This window comes from Rhinoderma darwinii, chromosome 2 (genome assembly GCF_050947455.1).
Source record: "Rhinoderma darwinii isolate aRhiDar2 chromosome 2, aRhiDar2.hap1, whole genome shotgun sequence".
In the NCBI taxonomy this organism is placed as follows: domain Eukaryota; kingdom Metazoa; phylum Chordata; class Amphibia; order Anura; family Rhinodermatidae; genus Rhinoderma; species Rhinoderma darwinii.
The window spans coordinates 8,563,003-8,583,901 of NC_134688.1; the positions used below are offsets into that span (position 1 = coordinate 8,563,003).

General features: G+C 46.2%; 1 protein-coding gene across 1 annotated transcript in view; it reads right to left on the reverse strand.

Moving 5' to 3' along the window:
• ARHGEF17 (Rho guanine nucleotide exchange factor 17) overlaps positions 1 to 19,143 on the reverse strand; it is a 48,797-nt gene extending 29,654 nt beyond the window's left edge. The window contains exons 1-5 of the mRNA XM_075850035.1: positions 19,105 to 19,143; positions 18,819 to 19,001; positions 16,312 to 16,428; positions 12,586 to 12,678; positions 3,308 to 3,484 (exon numbers count right to left, since the gene is read on the reverse strand). Coding sequence (XP_075706150.1) covers positions 3,308 to 3,484; positions 12,586 to 12,678; positions 16,312 to 16,428; positions 18,819 to 19,001; positions 19,105 to 19,143 — 609 coding nt within the window. The remainder of the gene's footprint in view (positions 1 to 3,307; positions 3,485 to 12,585; positions 12,679 to 16,311; positions 16,429 to 18,818; positions 19,002 to 19,104) is intronic.
• Positions 19,144 to 20,899: the final 1,756 nt, after the last annotated feature.

Below are 20,899 nucleotides of genomic sequence, written 5' to 3' on the forward strand. Positions count from 1 at the left end.
GGAGAGCGTACGAAAAGAGAGCGGTGGAGGGAAGCGTACGAGAAGAAACCGGTGGAGGGGAGCGTACGAGAAGAGACCGGTGGAGGAGAGAGTACGAGAAGAGAGCGGTCGAGGAGAGCGTACGAGAAGAGAGCGGTGGAGGAGAGCGTAGGAGAAGAGACCGGTGGAGGGGAGATTACGAGAAGAGACCGGTGGAGGGGAGCGTACGAGAAGAGAGTGGTGGAGGAGAGCTTAGGAGAAGAGAGCGGTGGAGGAGAGCGTACGAGAAGAGAGCGGTGAAGGAGAGCGTACGAGAAGAGAGCGTACGAGAAGAGAGCGGTGGAGGAGAGCGTAGGAGAAGAGAGCGGTGGAGGAGAGCGTACGAGAAGAGGAGAGCAGTGGAGGAGAGCGTACGAGAAGAGAGCGGGGAGGAGAGCGTACGAGAAGAGAGCGGGGGAGAGCGCACGAGAAGAGAGCGGGGAGGAGAGCGTACGAGAAGAGAGCGGGGATGAGAGCGTACGAGAAGAGAGCGGGGAGGAGAGCGTACGAGAAGAGAGTGGTGGAGGGGAGCGTACGAGAAGAGAGCGGGAGGAGAGCGTACGAGAAGAGAGCGGTGGAGGAGAGCGTACGAAAAGAGAGCGGTGGAGGAGAGCGTACGAAAAGAGAGCGGTGGAGGAGAGCGTACGAAAAGAGAGCGGTGGAGGAGAGCGTACGAAAAGAGAGCGGTGGAGGAGAGCGTACGAAAAGAGAGCGGTGGAGGAGAGCGTACGAAAAGAGAGCGGTGGAGGGGAGCGTACGAGAAGAAACCGGTGGAGGGGAGCGTACGAGAAGAGACCGGTGGAGGAGAGAGTACGAGAAGAGACCGGTGGAGGGGAGCTTACGAGAAGAGACCGGTGGAGGGGAGCGTACGAGAAGAGAGCTTAGGAGAAGAGAGCGGTGGAGGAGAGAGTACGAGAAGAGAGCGGTGGAGGAGAGCGTACGAGAAGAGAGCGGTGGAGGAGAGCTTAGGAGAAGAGAGCGGTGGAGGAGAGCGTACGAGAAGAGGAGAGCAGTGGAGGAGAGCGTACGAGAAGAGAGCGGGGAGGAGAGCGTACGAGAAGAGAGCGGGGAGGAGAGCGTACGAGAAGAGAGCGGGGAGGAGAGCGTACGAGAAGAGAGCGGGGAGGAGAGCGTACGAGAAGAGAGCGGGGAGGAGAGCGTACGAGAAGAGAGCGGGGAAGAGAGCGTACGAGAAGAGAGCGGGGAGGAGAGCGTACGAAAAGAGAGCGGTGGAGGAGAGCGTACGAAAAGAGAGCGGTGGAGGAGAGCGTACGAAAAGAGAGCGGTGGAGGAGAGCGTACGAAAAGAGCGGTGGAGGAGAGCGTACGAAAAGAGAGCGGTGGAGGAGAGCGTACGAAAAGAGAGCGGTGGAGGAGAGCGTACGAGAAGAGAGCGGGGAGGAAAGCGTACGAGAAGAGAGCGGGGAGGAGAGCGTACGAGAAGAGAGCGGGGAGGAGAGCGTACGAGAAGAGAGCGGGGAGGAGAGCGTACGAGAAAAGAGCGGGGAGGAGAGCGTACGAGAAGAGACCGGTGGAGGGGAGCGTACGCGAAGAGACCGGTGGAGGGGAGCGTACGAGAAGAGAGCGGGGAGGAGAGCGTACGAGAAGAGAGCGGGGAGGAGAGCGTACGAGAAGAGAGCGGGGAGGAGAGCGTACGAGAAGAGAGCGGGGAGGAGAGCGTACGAGAAGAGAGCGGTGGAGGGGAGCGTACGAGAATAGAGAGGTGGAGGAGAGCGTACGAGAAGAGAGCGGTGGAGGGGAGCGTAATAGAAGAGAGCGGTGGAGGGGAGCGTAATAGAAGAGAGCGATGGAGGGGAGCGTACGAGAAGAGAGCGATGGAGGGGAGCGTACGAGAAGAAAGCGGTGGAGGGAAGCGTACGAGAAGAGAGCGGTGGAGGGGAGCGTACGAGAAGAGAGCGGTGAAGGGGAGCGTACGAGAAGAGACCGGTGGAGGGGAGCTTACGAGAAGAGACCGGTGGAGGGGAGCGTACGAGAAGAGAGCGGTGGAGGAGAGCTTAGGAGAAGAGAGCGGTGGAGGAGAGCGTACGAGAAGAGAGCGGTGGAGGAGAGCGTACGAGAAGAGAGCGTACGAGAAGAGCGTAGGAGAAGAGAGCGGTGGAGGAGAGCGTAGGAGAAGAGAGCGGTGGAGGAGAGCGTACGAGAAGAGGAGAGCAGTGGAGGAGAGCGTACCAGAAGGGAGCGGGGAGGAGAGAGCACGAGAAGAGAGCGGGGAGGAGAGCGTACGAGAAGAGAGCGGGGAGGAGAGCGTACGAGAAGTGAGCGGGGAGGAGAGCGTACGAGAAGAGAGCGGGGAGGAGAGCGTACGAGAAGAGGAGAGCGTACGAGAAGGGAGCGGGGAGGAGAGCGCACGAGAAGAGAGCGGGGAGGAGAGCGTACGAGAAGAGAGCGGTGGAGGGGAGCGTACGAGAAGAGAGAAGTGGAGGAGAGCATACGAGAAGAGAGCGGTGGAGGGGAGCGTAATAGAAGAGAGCGGTGGAGGGGAGCGTAATAGAAGAGAGCGGTGGAGGGGAGCGTAATAGAAGAGAGCGGTGGAGGGGAGCGTAATAGAAGAGAGCGGTGGAGGGGAGCGTACGAGAAGAAAGCGGTGGAGGGAAGCGTACGAGAAGAGAGCGGTGGAGGGGAGCGTACGAGAAGAGAGCGGTGGAGGGGAGCGTAATAGAAGAGAGCGGAGGAGGGGAGCGTAATAGAAGAGAGCGGTGGAGGAGAGCGTAACAGAAGAGAGCGGTGGAGGGGAGCGTAATAGAATAGAGCGGTGGAGGGTAGCGTACGAGAAGAGAGCGGTGGAGGGAAGCGTACGAGAAGAGAGCGGTGGAGGGGAGCATACGAGAAGAGAGCGGTGGAGGGGAGCATAATAGAAGAGAGCGGTGGAGGAGAGCGTACGAGAAGAGAGCGGTGGAGGAGAGCGTACGAGAAGAGAGCGGTGGAGGAGAGGGTACGAGAAGAGAGCGGTGGAGGAGAGCGTACGAGAAGATAGCGGTGGAGGAGAGCGTACGAGAAGAGAGCGGGGAGGAGAGCGTGGTGGAGAGCGTACGAGAAGAGAGCGGGGAGGAGAGCGTGGTGGAGAGCGTACGAGAAGAGAGCGGGGAGGAGAGCGTACGAGAAGAGAGCGGTGGAGGAGAGCGTACTAGAAGAGAGCGGGGAGGAGAGCGTACGAGAAGAGAGTGGTGGAGAGCGTACGAGAAGAGAGCGGTGAGGAGAGCGTACTAGAAGAGAGCGGGGAGGACAGGACAGAATTTGGAGAGTAGTTGAGTTCAGCAGTGACCACATACGTCCTCCATGCCCTCGATATGAGCCTCTATTTCTTGCAGGATCCGGGTGTCTCTCTCGGCCTCCTCCGCACTCCTCATCCCCTTGTTTATCCTCTCTGCCAGCTGCTTGATGTTTCTCTGGGCTTCCAGAAGGCACAGGTGGTCTGGGTGGTCCTCAGGCGTGTGCTTCAGCAGATCCTGCAAGAAGAGCAGAAACAGGAGTCAGCAGGACCCACACACCCGTCTGTTCCTCTCCCACACAGGCAGCACCGTCCCTCATACATGGGATCTCATCCAGAGCAGTCGCCTGCCAGGAAAATCCAAACCCGGCTCCATCTGCCCAGTGTGCAGACCAGGTGGGTACAGTAAGTGTATATACGATGTGTTATATGCGGGTACACACACACACACACATATATATATATATATATATATATATACATATCCACACATCACAAATGTAACTTGATACATCCCCTTATACAGAAAAAAAAAAATAATGCTGCACTTCCAGATCTAGCCAACAGGTGGCGCTCCTCATCTTTTTCCATCGTCAACGCTTTGTATTAGTCGGTCCACAACGTGATGAAAATTTCCGGCGATCGTTAATTGTAACAAGAAAATATTCCAATTTTCCCCTTTAAACAAAGAGCAAGTCACGGGCGTTAACGATAATGAACGTTCTATAGAACGATCATAGGGCCCTGACGTCTCCGGTTTTCAGGTCCATTCACGTAAACGCTATGCCATTAGAAGTGTCTGCCAGCTCATTCTGAACTAGTCCTGCTCACACAGCTGCAGTCTGTTACTATGTATCAGTATAGGTAAGAGCTTGGAGTTCAGGATAAGATAAACTTTGCAATGTTGCGGTGTTCTGCTCATAGAGGATGATACATTGTAAAAAACCCTCAGCTGTGTAAGTAGAACTATGCCAAAACGCGTTTTTAACCTCTGATTATAAATGACAATGTTACCATTCACTGACAGCAAGCGTAAATCTTAAACATGGAATAATTGGAACACAATTTATTATAATGTTGCAGAACTTTTTATCATACATATAAAAAGTATGATAGGTGGAGGTCTGACCTCTGAGACCCCCTTATATAGGACCCCCCTTTCCAAAGGAGCTGAATTGATCGCAAACAAGGGGGTGGGGAATTGGTCCAAGGGTCATGAAGGGGGAAAACAGCACCTGGCCCTTTTAACCTGGGCAGGCAACGCCGGCAACATAATGGGGGCACATTGATTTTTGCTAAAGGGCTCCCTCTTAGTGGGGGCACTTAAGAGGGGCACACACTAATATGGGGGCAGAAGTGGCATATAAATTGGGGCTAATAAAAAGGGTCATACAAAAATTTGCCAAGCATTGGGTCATGAAAAATTCTGGCGCGACCCACTAAGCACAACACATATGGGTTTACTTTCTCCCCTCGAATGATGGGAGTTGTTGTACCCATTTGTTATAACCAAGTGGGGCCCAATTCTGATTTTATTCTAAAGTCCCATGATAATTTATTACCCGGCTAACGCCAAATAACGGTCTTGTCAATTATAGCGGGAAATTGTTTTGGTCGATGGCGGTAACAGAACCGGAAATGTTCCAATAATAAGCAGCAGTTTGTACGTGACCGACTTTAGCGTCAGGAAGCTGCTCAGAGCACGTAAAGTTCGTCGTGTCACATTACAACGCGAAAGGATCGAGTCGTAGCGGTGCAACCAATCAGGGAAAAACGGAAAAATACGCAACCCTAAAAAGATTTGGTAAAACATCACAAGAAAGAAAACGATGAGTCGACTTTATCTTTGTGTTTATTGCTTATTAATTGCCCCTTAGAGAAAACGAGACGCAGGATCGGGGCTGAGAGTCTCCGAGGAAGCCGAAATGACAAGATGAAAGATCGAAAAGCAATAAATTAAACCCTAAGACACAAGAAGCGCTCCTCCCCTTACGTATGATCGCCCTGAGACCGGCGAGTTCCTGACTGCGGATGAGCGTTCCCACTTCGCAGAAACAAACATTTTGTAAACAACTTGAGTTAATTGAGTTCTCTGCACAAAATGTAACAAGGCTGAAACAGAACATGTCCCTGTGCCAGTCTCGCTGGCGTTCGGGAACGTTCCGTTTGTCCCCAGGGGATTTAACAGCATATTAATGTCACGGGCCGGATATACAAACATTTAAAGCAGAACTATCAGAGGAACAGGAAGAAATAGTCTCTCGTGTACATTCAAAATGTGAAAACCATTTACGATTATCTTATGTCTAGGCCGAGATATGATCTCTTGAAGTTACAGGCCCAAAGCCTGAGGCTGCACTACTGAGAAAATCCCCAGAATTTATCCAAATCCGCACAACATCAAAATCCTATCAGGCTCGAAGAGCGACAGGTTTTATAGGTTTATTTGTCAATATTAATGTAGAAAATACCCTGTATGAATTGAAATCACCGTCCACATCAATGTCTACACACACACACACACACACACACACACACACAACTGCCAATATTCAAGTCAGATAGGACGTAGATATTATTGTAGATGGTAATTTGGATCCACAAAAGGTCTCCATGACCAAAACTGCAGCGGACAGAACACAGGAGGGGATTTGTTGTCTTTTCTCAGTAGTGCAGCCTCAGGCTTTTGGCCTGTAACTTCAAGGAGTCATATCTTGGCCTAGAAGTAACATATTTCAAAATGGTTTTCTAATTTTTAATGTACATTAAAGAGCCTGTTGGGTCTCATTTACAGTAGGGCTCTTCATTTTGGAGGCACCGCGCTTTACATGTTTTAAAGAATCAATGATGCAAATTGTTGGTGTTCGGGCCGTCCCATTTGATCTGCGACACATTCACAATTGCTTATATGGTATGCCCTGTGCAAACCTGTCCATGTGAAGGTGTGGGATGGAGTGCGGTAGGGCGGACGCCATATTTTTTTGCCCCCCGTATATGGATACAAGTGCCTCATGCCTCAGCGAGGTTCATCGAGAGGTACTCAAGACAATGTAATCCGTTATTTTCCCATGAGAAATATTTATGGTGCACGGAAAAATTTGCAATATGGTCCATTCTGACCGACGGCTGCGGCTCGGCCTCCTGTAGCGCGTTGCGCACGCTGATGATCTATTCTGTTCGGCCATTGTCTCTGTTCCCAATTAAAATGTTATCCCTGCTCCAGCCGCACATTTCTATTCAAATACAGCAGCACCTTACATGGCTCTATTCTGCTCGTTACACGTGCGGCAGGTACACACCGCTCCGCCGCGCGACCTCCTGCCGGCGCCTTTTTTCTATGGGTAATGGGTCAGCTAAACATCCCTTTCTGCTGAAATCCTCTATTGAGGCCGCGGGCGGCACCACATGTCACGCGCTGCCATTTTCTATAGACCCACGGGCTTCAAAAGAAGGAAGAAAAGTAGATAAAAGGTATTCAAAACCGTACAAAATATTGTTCTATTCAAAGTCAACAGGACCCGGAATGTGGGATACAGATATATATATATATACAGTAACACTCCCTCAGAGGGGCCCCTGGCAGTCATACAGGCAATTCAGGAGTAGCCGATCTGTGCGGGCCCTCGAGCACTGTTAAACCTGAGCTCCCAGACTCATGAATAGAATGCTAGAGCTACAGTGCAGACTGACACTTACCCACGCCGAGCTGTAGGAAATATGGAACAGAGGGGGAATGTAACTCTACATAACAATGAAGAATTATATGGCATTCAGGGTGTATGAAAAGTGGCGTGATAATCCCAAACTGCCATTAGTGGTGGTCCCCCAGGATCTGCGAACATTGTAGGAGACCAAGAGAATGCAGAACATAAAATAAACGTCTGTGTGTAACTATATATGTGTGTGTGTGTAATGTGTAACTATATATATGTGTGTGTAATGTGTATGTATGTGTAACTATATATGTGTGTGTGTAATGTGTAACTATATATGTGTGTGTGTAATGTGTAACTATATATATGTGTGTAATGTGTATGTATGTGTAACTATATATGTGTGTGTGTAATGTGTAACTATATATGTGTGTGTGTAATGTGTAACTATATATGTGTGTGTGTGTGTGTGTGTGTGTGTGTGTGTGTGTGTGTAATGTGTATGTATGTGTAACTATATATGTGTGTGTAATGTGTAACTATATATGTGTGTGTGTGTAACGTGTAACTATATATGTGTGTGTGTAACGTGTAACTATATATGTGTGTGTGTAATGTGTAACTATATATGTGTGTGTGTAATGTGTAACTATATATATGTGTGTGTAATGTGTAACTATATATGTGTGTGTGTAATGTGTAACTATATATGTGTGTGTGTAATGTGTATGTATGTGTAACTATATATGTGTGTGTGTAATGTGTAACTATATATGTGTGTGTGTAATGTGTAACTATATATGTGTGTGTGTGTAATGTGTATGTATGTGTAACTATATATGTGTGTGTGTAATGTGTAACTATATATGTGTGTGTGTGTAATGTGTATGTATGTGTAACTATATAGGTGTGTGTAATGTGTATGTATGTGAAACTATATAGGTGTGTGTAAAGTGTGTGTATGTATGTGAAACTATATAGGTGTGTGTAAAGTGTGTGTATGTATGTGAAACTATATAGGTGTGTGTAATGTGTATGTATGTGAAACTATATAGGTGTGTGTAATGTGTATGTATGTGTAACTATATAGGTGTGTGTAATGTGTATGTATGTGTAACTATATAGGTGTGTGTAATGTGTATGTATGTGTAATTGGACGTATTAATGTCTATACATGTGTAATGCCTATGTATTTGTGTGTAACTATAAATGTTTGTAATGTGTATATGGATGTGTGACTATATATGTGTAATGTGTGTGTAACTATATATGTATGTGTGTGTATGTATGTATGTATGTATATGTGTGTGTAACTATATATGTAATGTGTATGTGTGTGTGTGTAACTATATATGTAATGTAGGTGTGTGTGTGTGTGTGTGTAACTATATATGTAATGTAGGTGTGTGTGTGTGTGTGTAACTATATATGTAATGTGTGTGTGTGTGTAACTATATACGTAATGTGTATGTGTGTGTGTGTAACTATATATGTAATGTAGGTGTGTGTGTGTGTGTGTGTGTGTGTGTGTGTGATGATTTCAGTTTGTGTCAGTCTGAGCTCCGTTCCGACGGAACGCTCCGACAGAACGCCGAATGGAGCCCTGACTCAGATGTGAACGCAGCCTAAGAGTGAAGAAACGCGTAGTGCTGGTTGTTTGTAGATCGGCAGGAGGAGTGTTTTGTTAGCACGAGGGCAGCTGACCCCATATTCAGCACCTAGCACCGTGATGCTCTGAAGTAGCAGCAGCATAAGCCTCATTCACACGAGCGGATCAGATTCACGCGCGTGAAAAACGTGCGTGAATCTGGTCCGTGTGTGTTGCGTTATGCATCAGCGTGCTTTGCGAGTGTCGTGCGTTATTCACCCACTCGCAAAGCAAATCTTTTTTTATTATTTTTATTTTCAAACCGAATTGATGCGCAAATCACGCACCGCACACGCATGTGCTTCCGTGTGCAGTCCGTGGTTTTCACGCACCCATAGACTTCAATGGGCGCGTAGGTGCGTGATAATGCACCAATATAGGACATGCAGCGCGTTTCACGTAGCGGACTCTCGCTGCGTCAAAACTCACGCATGTGTGACCGGCCCCATTAAAACCAATGGGTCCGTGTTCTCGGTGTGATTTCCATGCGCAGCACACGGGCGTTATTCCCGTTCACGTGAATGGGCCCTTAGCGTTTGATACTGGATAAGAAACCCGAGTGCTGGTTCTTTGATAAGAGGGGTTACCGGTCCCAACTTAGAAAGAACAAAACTAAAATATTATAAAAATATCAAAATAATTAAAATACGAGAAAAAAAATAAAATATATAAAACGAAAATAAAATATTAGCGTGTGATGGTGTTAACCATTAAAACTTTATACCGCATCCGTGCCCTATCCGGACCTATGTTTCTCTTTTACATGTGTCAATGTAAAATGCGCGAGCGAATTATTTCTATAGATACAATTGTATCATTATTATAAAGGACTAAAGAGTGAAACGAATCTTATATTGGAGGTTACGTTGTAACAAAAATAAAATTCCCATTGGTATCACCCAGTGAAAAATAATGTGTGTGTAACTATATATGTGTGTAATGTGTAACTATATGTGTGTGTAATGTGTAACTATATATGTGTGTAATGTGTAACTATATATGTGTGTAATGTGTGTGTAACTATATATGTGTGTAATGTGTAACTATATATGTGTGTAATGTGTAACTATATATGTGTGTAATGTGTAACTATATGTGTGTAATGTGTGTGTAACTATATATGTGTGTAATGTGTAACTATATGTGTGTAATGTGTGTGTAACTATATATGTGTGTAATGTGTAACTATATGTGTGTGTAATGTGTAACTATATATGTGTGTAATGTGTAACTATATGTGTGTGTAATGTGTAACTATATATGTGTGTAATGTGTAACTATATATGTGTGTAATGTGTAACTATATATGTGTGTAATGTGTAACTATATATGTGTGTAATGTGTAACTATATATGTGTGTAATGTGTAACTATATGTGTGTAATGTGTGTGTAACTATATATGGGTGTAATGTGTGTGTAACTATATATGGGTGTAATGTGTGTGGAACTATATATGTGTGTAATGTGTAACTATATGTGTGTAATGTGTGTGTAACTATATATGGGTGTAATGTGTGTGTAACTATATATGTGTGTAATGTGTAACTATATATGTGTGTAATGTGTAACTATATATGTGTGTAATGTATGTGTAACAGTATGTGTGTGTAAAGTGTATGTAACTACGTGTGTAATGTGTACGTTTGTATGTGTGACGATATAGGTGTATGAGTAACTATATGTGTGTGTAATGTGTATGTAACTACGTGTGTATTGTAGATGTATGTGTATGTTTGAATGTGTGACTATATGTGTGTGTGTGTGTGTAAATGTGTGACTATATATGTGTAATATGTGTGTATGTGCGTGTGTAATGTGTATGTATGTGTGTTACGATATAATTGTGTGTATTAATGTGTATATGTATGTGTACATTTGAATGTGTGACTATATAGGTGTAATATGTATGTGTGTGTGTGTGTGTGTGTGTGTGTGTGTGTGTGTGTGTGTGTGTGTTACTATATAATTGTGTGTATTAATGTGTATGTATGTAGGGGAGGGGGCGCCACACTGAATCTTTGTCTTGGGTGATGAAAAGCCGAGATACAGCAGCGGACAAGGATTCCCACCCGTTCCCGCTCCCGTTCTCAGGATTTCTCGCTGGGCGCGTTCACTCCTGACATGTAGGCCACACTGATGACGTCACATGCAGCGGACAATGGTGGCCTGCCGGTGAGATGTGACTATAGTAACCACATCCCCATGGTGGTGACATCATAAAACTGCAGCGGGCCACGATTGGCCGATGCAGTCACGGGAAATGTCACATACGGACTACGCTCATCGGAAGTAACCGCTGCAATAGAAGCTTCATTCTGAACGGAAAAATTCCTCTACGATAAATCCCAGACGACTAGAGGTGAAGCAGCCGCCTGTCACGACTCCGCAGGGACGTCGCTATCACTTTAAGGGGGTGCAGAGACCGAATTACAGTCACCCAGCGCTAAATGATACATTTACCAGAAGCGGCTCCATAGAATAAAGGCCGGACTGAGTGACTGGTACAGAACACACTTCTCTGCTCCTGGGAAAGCTGGGTGACCCCTCATATGGTTGTTACAGACCCCGGTCTCTCCCAGACTCTTGAATAGTAAAAATTAGGGGCTATTCACACATTGCGGTGCGGTTAGAAACGGGGGAAAAAAAAAAAAAGGGTCCGAAAAACACAACCGCAGCGACAAACACATCAAATGCGGTTTTCTAATGCATTTTTTCTATGCGGTTCTAACCGCACCTCAACCGCAAGTGTGAATGGACCCTTAGGAAGGTCTGCTGTTTAGGTCACAGGACAAGGGTCATTGTGGGCGACATCACCCCGGATCTAATGTAAGGAGACAGAGCGGCCACTACCGCAATCCTGTAACCTGGGAACAGCAGAGCGTGAGAAACAACGCCATCAAATCAGGAGGAATCATGGCCCGAGGCTGTATCACACATGATAGGCTTAGATACATGGCTCAGCAGACAGCATCACAAGATAGGCTTAGATACATAGCTCAGCAGACAGTATCACACATGATAGGATTAGATACACAGCTCAGCAGACAGTATCACACATGATAGGCTTAGATACATGGCTCAGCAGACAGCATCACAAGATAGGCTTAGATACACAGCTCAGCAGACAGTATCACACATGATAGGATTAGATACACAGCTCAGCAGACAGTATCACACATGATAGGATTAGATACAGTGACTCAGCAGACAGTATCACCCATGATAGGATTAGATACACCGCTCAGCAGACAGTATCACACAGGATAGGATTAGATACACAGCTCAGCAGACAGTATCACACATGATAGGATTAGATACACTGCTCAGCAGACAGTATCACACATGATAGGATTAGATACAGTGGCTCAGCAGACAGTATCACACATGATAGGATTAGATACACGGCTCAGCAGACAGTATCACACATGATAGGCTTAGATACACGGCTCAGCAGACCGTATCCCACATGATAGACTTAGATACACGGCTCAGCAGACAGTATCACACATGATAGGATTAGATACACAGCTCAGCAGACAGTATCACACATGATAGGATTAGATACACAGCTCAGCAGACAGTATCACGCATGATAGGATTAGATACAGCAGCTCAGCACAGTATCACACATGATAGGATTAGATACACAGCTCAGCAGACAGTATCACACATGATAGGATTAGATACACAGCTCAGCAGACAGTATCACACATGATAGAATTAGATACATGCTCAGCAGAGAGCATCACACAGGATAGGATTAGATACACAGCTCAGCAGACAGTATCACGCATGATAGGATTAGATACAGCAGCTCAGCAGTCAGTATCACACATGATAGGATTAGATACATGCTCAGCAGACAGTATCACACATGATAGGATTAGATACACAGCTAAGCAGACAGTATCACACATGATAGGATTAGATACACAGCTCAGCAGACAGTATCACACATGATAGGATTAGATACACAGCTCAGCAGACAGTATCACACATGATAGGATTAGATACAGTGATGTGTGGGAGTCTTTTACCTTGACAATCAGCTCGTAACGTGGGATCCTCTGGACGGGTTTGATCATGAGGTCTGACAGCGCCTGCTTCTCCTTGTTCTCGCGGGTGCATTGCTGCGAAGGGAAGAGAAAAATAATGAACATTCCCCCTATAGAGGACAGGACGTCCCCAATATGGGGCGAGGGCTTCAGAATCCCCCACTCATGTCAATATAACACGTTCACACCTTGTGTATAGAAACGTATGATACGACGAATCTACTACACCAACTCTATAATGCCGCCCGTTACGAACGGTGTAGCCCATGTGCCCCTCCCCCAGTCTCATCACGGCCGCCAGCCGCAAGTTATCACACCTTGGTGGGTACATTAGAACAATACTGCCATCCTGATCAACCCCGGCCTGAAACCGGCGTCCAGCGAACCTACTCTTCCAGAAGACCCTCCATACGCCATCATCCCTCTACCAGGGGACATTACAGCACAAGACCAAGTCAACTCTGTTGGGTAAAACATAACCGTTCTGATAATACACAGTCGTGGTAACGTTGAGCTAAAGCCTTGTGTCTACAGTCCACCATGTATACTCGTGCCAGTCACTCTGCATGGGCTACATATGACGGCAGGCGCCAACTGTAACACCGGTGCCAACTATATCTTCCTTCATTAAGCAATCCTACCTGTGCCCTTTCCTCTACACAGAGATGATCATCTGTATCACCATAGGGCCCGTGACAACTTCTCAGAACATACCTGTGGCCCCCAGAGGACCACTACTTCACCATCATCACCCCCCCCCCCCACCGTACTCCACCCAGAAGCCATTGTATGCTCTTAGTTACACCAAGAAAAACAGCAACCACGCAGCTGGCTCAGTATGAAACAGGTTCAGCTTCACAGTCCATGTCACGCATCTATTTTCTTCCTTTGCTGAATGGCGTTACGGAGCCGGAGAGACTAAATTAAATCATTTATTGCGCTGCGGAGCAATAGAGGAGTCTAGAGGCAATTCATTCCAGATGCAATAAAAATAATATTGCCAACAATACAATTAGGTTTAATAAAACCATCCAGACGGCATGCGGGTGATTCAGAGTAAATTAGTGTAATAATAAATAGCCGGTGCGGCGCTCCGGACATCCACGGGTTGGTGCCAGAAGAGGGGAACTCGACCGAATAACCAAGACGGCAATAGATAGAGGAAAATAATCCTCTATCTATTCTATATTTACTGGTGAACGATATATATATATATATATATATATATACTGGTGAACGATAGATATATATATATATATATATATAGGAGAGAGATTCGGCAATGGTCTTATAACTGAAGGAACCACAGGCCCGACTTCTGCCCCACAGAGGTCCACCTGAAGAAATGGAGACTGGCTGGGGGAACTCACGTTAGACTACATTGTCTCCATTACATTTCTCATTCCACTCTTAGTGGCATCTAATTCAGGACCATCATGTCTTCTGGCAAAGAGAAGGCCTCAACCACCACCTGGTTTGTGCCGGACTGGAGATCTCCGTTTGGCCTAACAGTAATGAATGGGAATAGAGCTCTCCTAGAACAGACATAAGACACAAAGCGATGCCTGTAATGATTGTCTGTTTTTTAGCCCCAGGAACCATTAACCGGGTGAGAAACTTCAATGTGGGGTCATTTGATGCTACAAAATACACACCTACTTGTTGTGTTAGAGGCAATTCTTTAGGTGCAGATATTGGTTGTGTACAATGCCTGGAGTAGAAGCTCTGTGTTGGGTATGGGTACGAGGTCTGGAGTAGAAGCTCTGTGTTAGGTATGGGTACAGGGTCTGGAGTAGAAGCTCTGTGTTGGGTATGGGTACGAGGTCTGGAGTAGAAGCTCTGTGTTGGGTATGGGTACGAGGTCTGGAGTAGAAGCTCTGTGTGGGGTATGGGTACGAGGCCTGGAGTAGAAGCTCTGTGTTGGGTATGGGTACGAGGTCTGGAGTAGAAGCTCTGTGTTGGGTATGGGTACGAGGTCTGGAGTAGAAGCTCTGTGTGGGGTATGGGTACAAGGTCTGGAGTAGAAGCTCTGTGTTGGGTACGAGTTCTGGAGTAGAAGCTCTGTGTGGGGTATGTGTACAATGCCTGGAGTAGAAGCTCTGTGTTGGGTATGGGTACAGGGTCTGGAGTAGAAGCTCTGTGTTGGGTATGGGTACGAGGTCTGGAGTAGAAGCTCTGTGTGGGGTATGGGTACGAGGTCTGGAGTAGAAGCTCTGTGTGGGGTATGGGTACAATGCCTGGAGTAGAAGCTCTGTGTGGGGTATGGGTACAGGGTCTGGAGTAGAAGCTCCTTGTTGGGTATGGGTACAGGGTCTGGAGTAGAAGCTCTGTGTTGGGTATGGGTACAGGGTCTGGCGTAGAAGCTCTGTGTTGGGTATGGGTACAAGGTCTGGAGTAGAAGCTCTTTGTTGGGTATGGGTACAGGGTCTGGAGTAGAAGCTCCGTGTTGGGTATGGGTACAGGGTCTGGAGTAGAAGCTCCGTGTTGGGTATGGGTACAGGGTCTGGAGTAGAAGCTCCGTGTTGGGTATGGGTACAGGGTCTGGAGTAGAAGCTCCGTGTTGGGTATGGGTACAAGGTCTGGAGTAGAAGCTCCGTTTTGGATATGGGTACAAGGTCTGGAGTACAAGCGCTGTGTTGGGAAGAGGTAAACGGTCTGGAGTAGCAGCTCTGGGTTGGGAAGAGGTAAACGGTCTGGAGTAGCAGATCTGGGTTGGCAAGAGGTAAACGGTCTGGAGTAGCAGATCTGGGTTGGGAAGAGGTAAATGGTCTGGAGTAGCAGATCTGGGTTGGGAAGAGGTAAATGGTCTGGAGTAGCAGATCTGGGTTGGGAAGAGGTAAATGGTCTGGAGTAGCAGCTCTGAGTTGGTTATGGATATCAGGTGTTGGGTAGAGGCTCTGTGTTGGGTAGAGGCTCTGTGTTGGGTAGAGGCTCTGTGTTGGGTAGAGGCTCTGTGTTGGGTAGAGGCTCTGTGTTGGGTAGAGGCTCTGTGTTGGGTAGGGTTATCAGGTCTGGGAGTGAAGCTCTGGGTCAGGTATGGTACAGTCTGGAGTAGAAGCAGGAAGGAACTGTGTCTCCAATATGGCCGCCCCCAGAGACAGCTGAATAAAATAACAAAACCTGCAACACTTAAACAGAACAAATCCTTAGAACAATTCTACTCTAATTAATGAGACTAAAATTAAATACATGAGACATTCACTTTAAAAGGTTTCTCGGTTTTGGTAAATTCCTACTTGTTAGAAAGGTCCCTTAACAATAAGCAGATCACAAAGTTTCCTCCTGCTCGGACCCCCAGCGATCAGCTGTAATTTGTGGGGAAACCTGGCAGTAAGTGTTTCGTTTCCCTGCAGCGCCACCACAGGAGAAATGAAGTATTACACAGTGTCCATCCATATCAATGTGTTGTCTGTGTAATACAGGACGGGTCCTCCAGAGAGAGACGCTCTATGTAACCGCTCTCCACTCTGACCAAGAGCTGAGGATCCTGAATGGAGGACCCCGCCCCCCCCCCCCCCCCCCCCCCGCTATTACCTATTCCCTAAAGGGATGTATGACAATAGGTTTTATAGACTGGACAACCTTTTTGAGGACAAAAAAATCCCCAAAATCTCTGACGTTATGTACTTTATGAATGATTATTCAGCTCCCTCCGTGATCACAAAGTAACGTTACGATACATTTATGACCACCAAGACGTTGACGTACCTCTAGGAACTTGATGAAAGCTGGACGGGCTTCCTTCGCTATCCTGACCGCGTCCTTGGCATTGAGAAAGTTGTCGATGTACGCCGAGTAGATGCTGACCAGAATTTCCTTAGCAAACTGCAATTATAAACAAAACATTATTCCAAAAATGTTCCGGTTTATGGCACAAGACCCTCCACCCTGGGGCAGGAGAGCCATGGGTTGTGGCTTATGCAACCTCTGTAGAATAGACCCTTCGGTCATTGACTGCTCACTTGGGGTAGTAAGCGCTCGGCGCGGGTTCACACCGCTCATAGAAGGGGGCGATGTTCACAATGACAGGAACCAGCTAATCATGATCATGGACTTAGATGTGATGGTTATGATCAGAGACGCGCAGGAGCGGCTTTCACCAGAGCCGTCAGTGCTGCTGATCTGATGGAATCGGCTTTGAGGGAAGGATAGAACTTTTTTTTAAATAAAAGCAAATTGAAAAGTTGTTCCAAATAACTTTAAACCATTGATTTATTAAAAGAAAAAAAAATGCTTCAAAAGTTGTAAACTCATGAAATATAAAAGGATCTCTGCAAATCTGGACTTCATTATTAAACCCCGCGAAACAGCAAAGGACGGTATGAAAATAACGGGACGTTCAAGGTGAATTTTCTTCTCCGGTTACACCTCCAAACATCACCATGATACAATTCTATTCTACTCTATACATATAGTACTACAACCCCCAACATGACCCGAACACTGGACATGACATGATACAATTCTACTCTATACATATAGTACTACAACCCCCAACATGACCCGAGCACTGGACATGACACAATTATATTATACTCTATACATATAGTACTACAACCCCCAACATGACCCGAGCACTGGAAATGACATGATACAATTATATTATACTCTATACATATAGTACTACAACCCCCAACATGACCCGAGCACTGGACATGACATGATACAATTCTATTCTACTCTATACATATAGTACTACAACCCCCAACATGACCCGAGCACTGGAAATGACATGATACAATTCTATTATACTCTATACATATAGTACTACAACCCCCAACATGACCCGAGCAATGGACAGGACAATAACACAATTCTATTCTACTCTACTCTATACATATAGTACTACAACCCCCAACATAACCCGAGCACTGGACATGACATGATACAATTCTATTCTACTCTACTCTATACATATAGTACTACAACCCCCAACATAACCCGAGCACTGGACATGACATGATACAATTCTACTCTACTCTATACATATAGTACTACAACCTCAGACATGACCAGAATACAATTATATTCTACTCTATACATAGAATACTACAACCCCCAACATGACCCGACCACTAGACATGATTATAAAACAATTCTATTATACTCTATACAAAGAATACTGCAACCCCCAACATTATCCGAGCACTGGACAGGACAATAATACAATTCTATTATACTCTATACATATAGTACTACAACCCCCAACATGACCTGACCACTAGACAGGACAATAATACCATTCTGTTATACTCTATACATAGAATACTACAACCCCCAACATGACCGGATATAATACAATCCCATGACTCGATTAGTTGATGGTTTCGCCCTCTGCAGACATTACAGGCTTCATTATATATTCATGGGACTTGCGCTGGGTTTTGATCTTGTGGAATACGACATCAAAGCATTAATTAGGGTCAGATAATTAACAAGACGCCGTCAGGATGTAACACGTCTGGATCTGATGAGCCCAATCTTTTTTGGCAGCATAAAATTTAATGGTCGATGATTTTTTTTGTTCCCCTTTAACGAATATGAAAGTCGCATTTACATAAAACTTCCTATGGGAAAACGAAGAGCTTCAGTTTACGCCGCGGTAATGAATGTTGTGATGACATCTACCCGACTGCTCACACCACTGAAGTGAATGGAAACCCTCACTGGGGGGGGTGCGTGGCTGTCTCTTTAGAGTGCGTGTGGGCTGTCATGTGGCTGTTCTACCTCTTTTCATGGGTGTCAATAGAAAAGCCACACGGGTGTGAAATATGGTGGTGAAGAGGTCCTAAATTTAATTTTAGGGTGGAAAGGGCTTAGGATCAGATCTGAAATTATTATACGATCACAAGTCTACAGACGGGCTACAAAGATATAATTCACTGCCAGGACCCGTCGTCTGGGGCTTCCGAGATGTCCTCTTATATCTCACACTGTAGTGGCCTAGATCTCACACTTCTACATGTTGTCCTAGATGATGAGGAGTATCCCAAGTCAGGGTGACCGTCACAGAGCAGACACTTCCATAGCTTAATATTGACTGCAACGTCTCAAGAGGGACAACCCTAGACATGCTCATCAAGGACATTTCATGGACATCAAGGACATTTCATGGACATCAAGGACAGACATTTCATGGACATCATGGACTCTTCTTCTTAGAAGTTACTTGGATACCCCAGTTCTAGTGACTAAGAAAAGTTTCCGTGACTCACCGACTGGCCAAGGATGTCCCCCACGGTCATGATGTCCGGCCAGTTCTGCACACAGTGGCTGACCTGCTCCAGGAACTGCTCGTGGTGCTCCAACAGCTCCGGGATCTGGTCAAAGATTTCGTCCACCAGAGACGGGTCACAGAGGATGAAATTCTCCGGGTGCTTCAGTGGTTTCATGTAACCCTAAGGGAGAAGAAAAATCAGTCATCATCAGTTATCTTATACCCCACAGACATTACATACTCCATGTTCTTAAAGAAACACTCCAGACATTCCATCACTTTACATGGAAGAATCCAAGTCGGGGCCCGGCCTTACGTTGCATGATGCCGAGCACGATACTTTCTGTTGACAACCCCCCAATTAATATAAGGTTGGTCATACAGTGCCGCAAAATACACGGCAAAATGCCATATACAATGCCGCCATACAGTGCTCAAATACTACCAACATATAGTGACCAAGTAGCAGCTCCATACATAAAGTACTGGAATAACAGTGTTATACGTGGGCTACATAAAATCACAATAACATATTAAGATATAAAATGGTCACAAATCTCACGTACCAGGCCATCTTCACAGTAAAAGATTCAACGCAAATGTTTTTTTACCCCCCCGCCCCCCTTCAAGTCACTATGCACTCTTTACCATTATAAGCCATTCTGGACCAACGGCCTAAAATCATCCAAGCATGAAGGTGAACACGAAATCCTGACTTTAAGTGGGTGAATAATTATGCATTTGGATTATTTTGTGTTTTGTAATTGTTGAAGGCACACTTGATGCCAAAGGTGGTGGAGGATGCGGGCAATGTGCCCTCTCTACAACCCGGCTCTGTTCAGGAGTCTCAAGGACTTCTATTTACCCGGGAAAGAAAAGGAAATTCTTTTTCAGGGAACGTGATTTATATAAAGGTATTTTGGTCTTGTGGACTTGTATGGTTGCTAACGCTTTTGTTGGGTTCAGAACTACAAAAACGTGATTTATAAGAGAATGACCAATGACCTCCGGAACCAAAAATATTACTCAAAACCACGTAAAACAGACAGGGAACGGAGGGCGCCAAGTGAAAATCTCACCGCAAAAGGAAACCATGTATAATTCAAGGAATTTTAAGGACAGACCTCAAAAAGAGCAGAGAGGCAGCAGAACTGGCAGGAACGCCGCGTGATTGTTACATGAATTTTTTTATTTATTCAACCTCGGTGCTGTCATTTTCCTGACGAGAACAGTAGATTGTCGATGAAGATAAAGCTGACCGCCAAACATGAGCGTTCCAGATCACGAGCAGAGGAAACCCCCAAAAAAACACCTGATCATGAGAGGAATTCAAAAACATCACTGTTTTCACAATTTCATTTGCTCCGGCACCAGATATTCTGGACATCCAAAAAGTCCCAAACCTTCAAGAGCAAAGGGGGAGGTGGAGCGGAAGATTGGTGGGACTGGTCAGAAGAGGTTGGAAGAGGAAGGGGGACAAAAACTGTGACCAAGCTGTTGATGGTGACGTAGATCATAGGTGATTATTTTTGTTTGTTTTTCCCCCTCTTCTGCCGCCTGTGGCACTTGCTCCATTAGCAAGATCAATCCTCTACACTGTAATAAGAAAACCTTCTGATTGACGAATTGTTCCTACAAATAAAAACCCAAACTGGTTTGTAGGAAAGCAGGGGAGAACCCCCAACTCTTAAGGGGCACTTTGGCATCTTTATTGTATATTTAGGCCGGAGTTCGTGGGTCCTGGAGCTTGTTGCGGGTGACGGGCAGGAGCCTCTCTCCGAGTGCAGAATCGTGTGCGCTGTGGGTGACGGGTAGGAGCCTTCCCATGAGGCCGTAACTTGGTGCCTGACCAATAGAGGCGCCTGACCAATAGTCCGTTCCAAACCAAATTCTGGATGCAACATCCAAGGTCGTAGCCATGGGGAGTGCAGTTTGCGGTCACACCTAGGCCACGGAGCCTACAGGTCCCCATGGGAAATCACCAGTATACACGGCACATGGTAGGTGTGTGTGTGTGTGTGTGTGTGTGTGTGTGTGTGTGTCTCCCGTTACAGATTTTGCATTGAGGCCCCGGAGAGT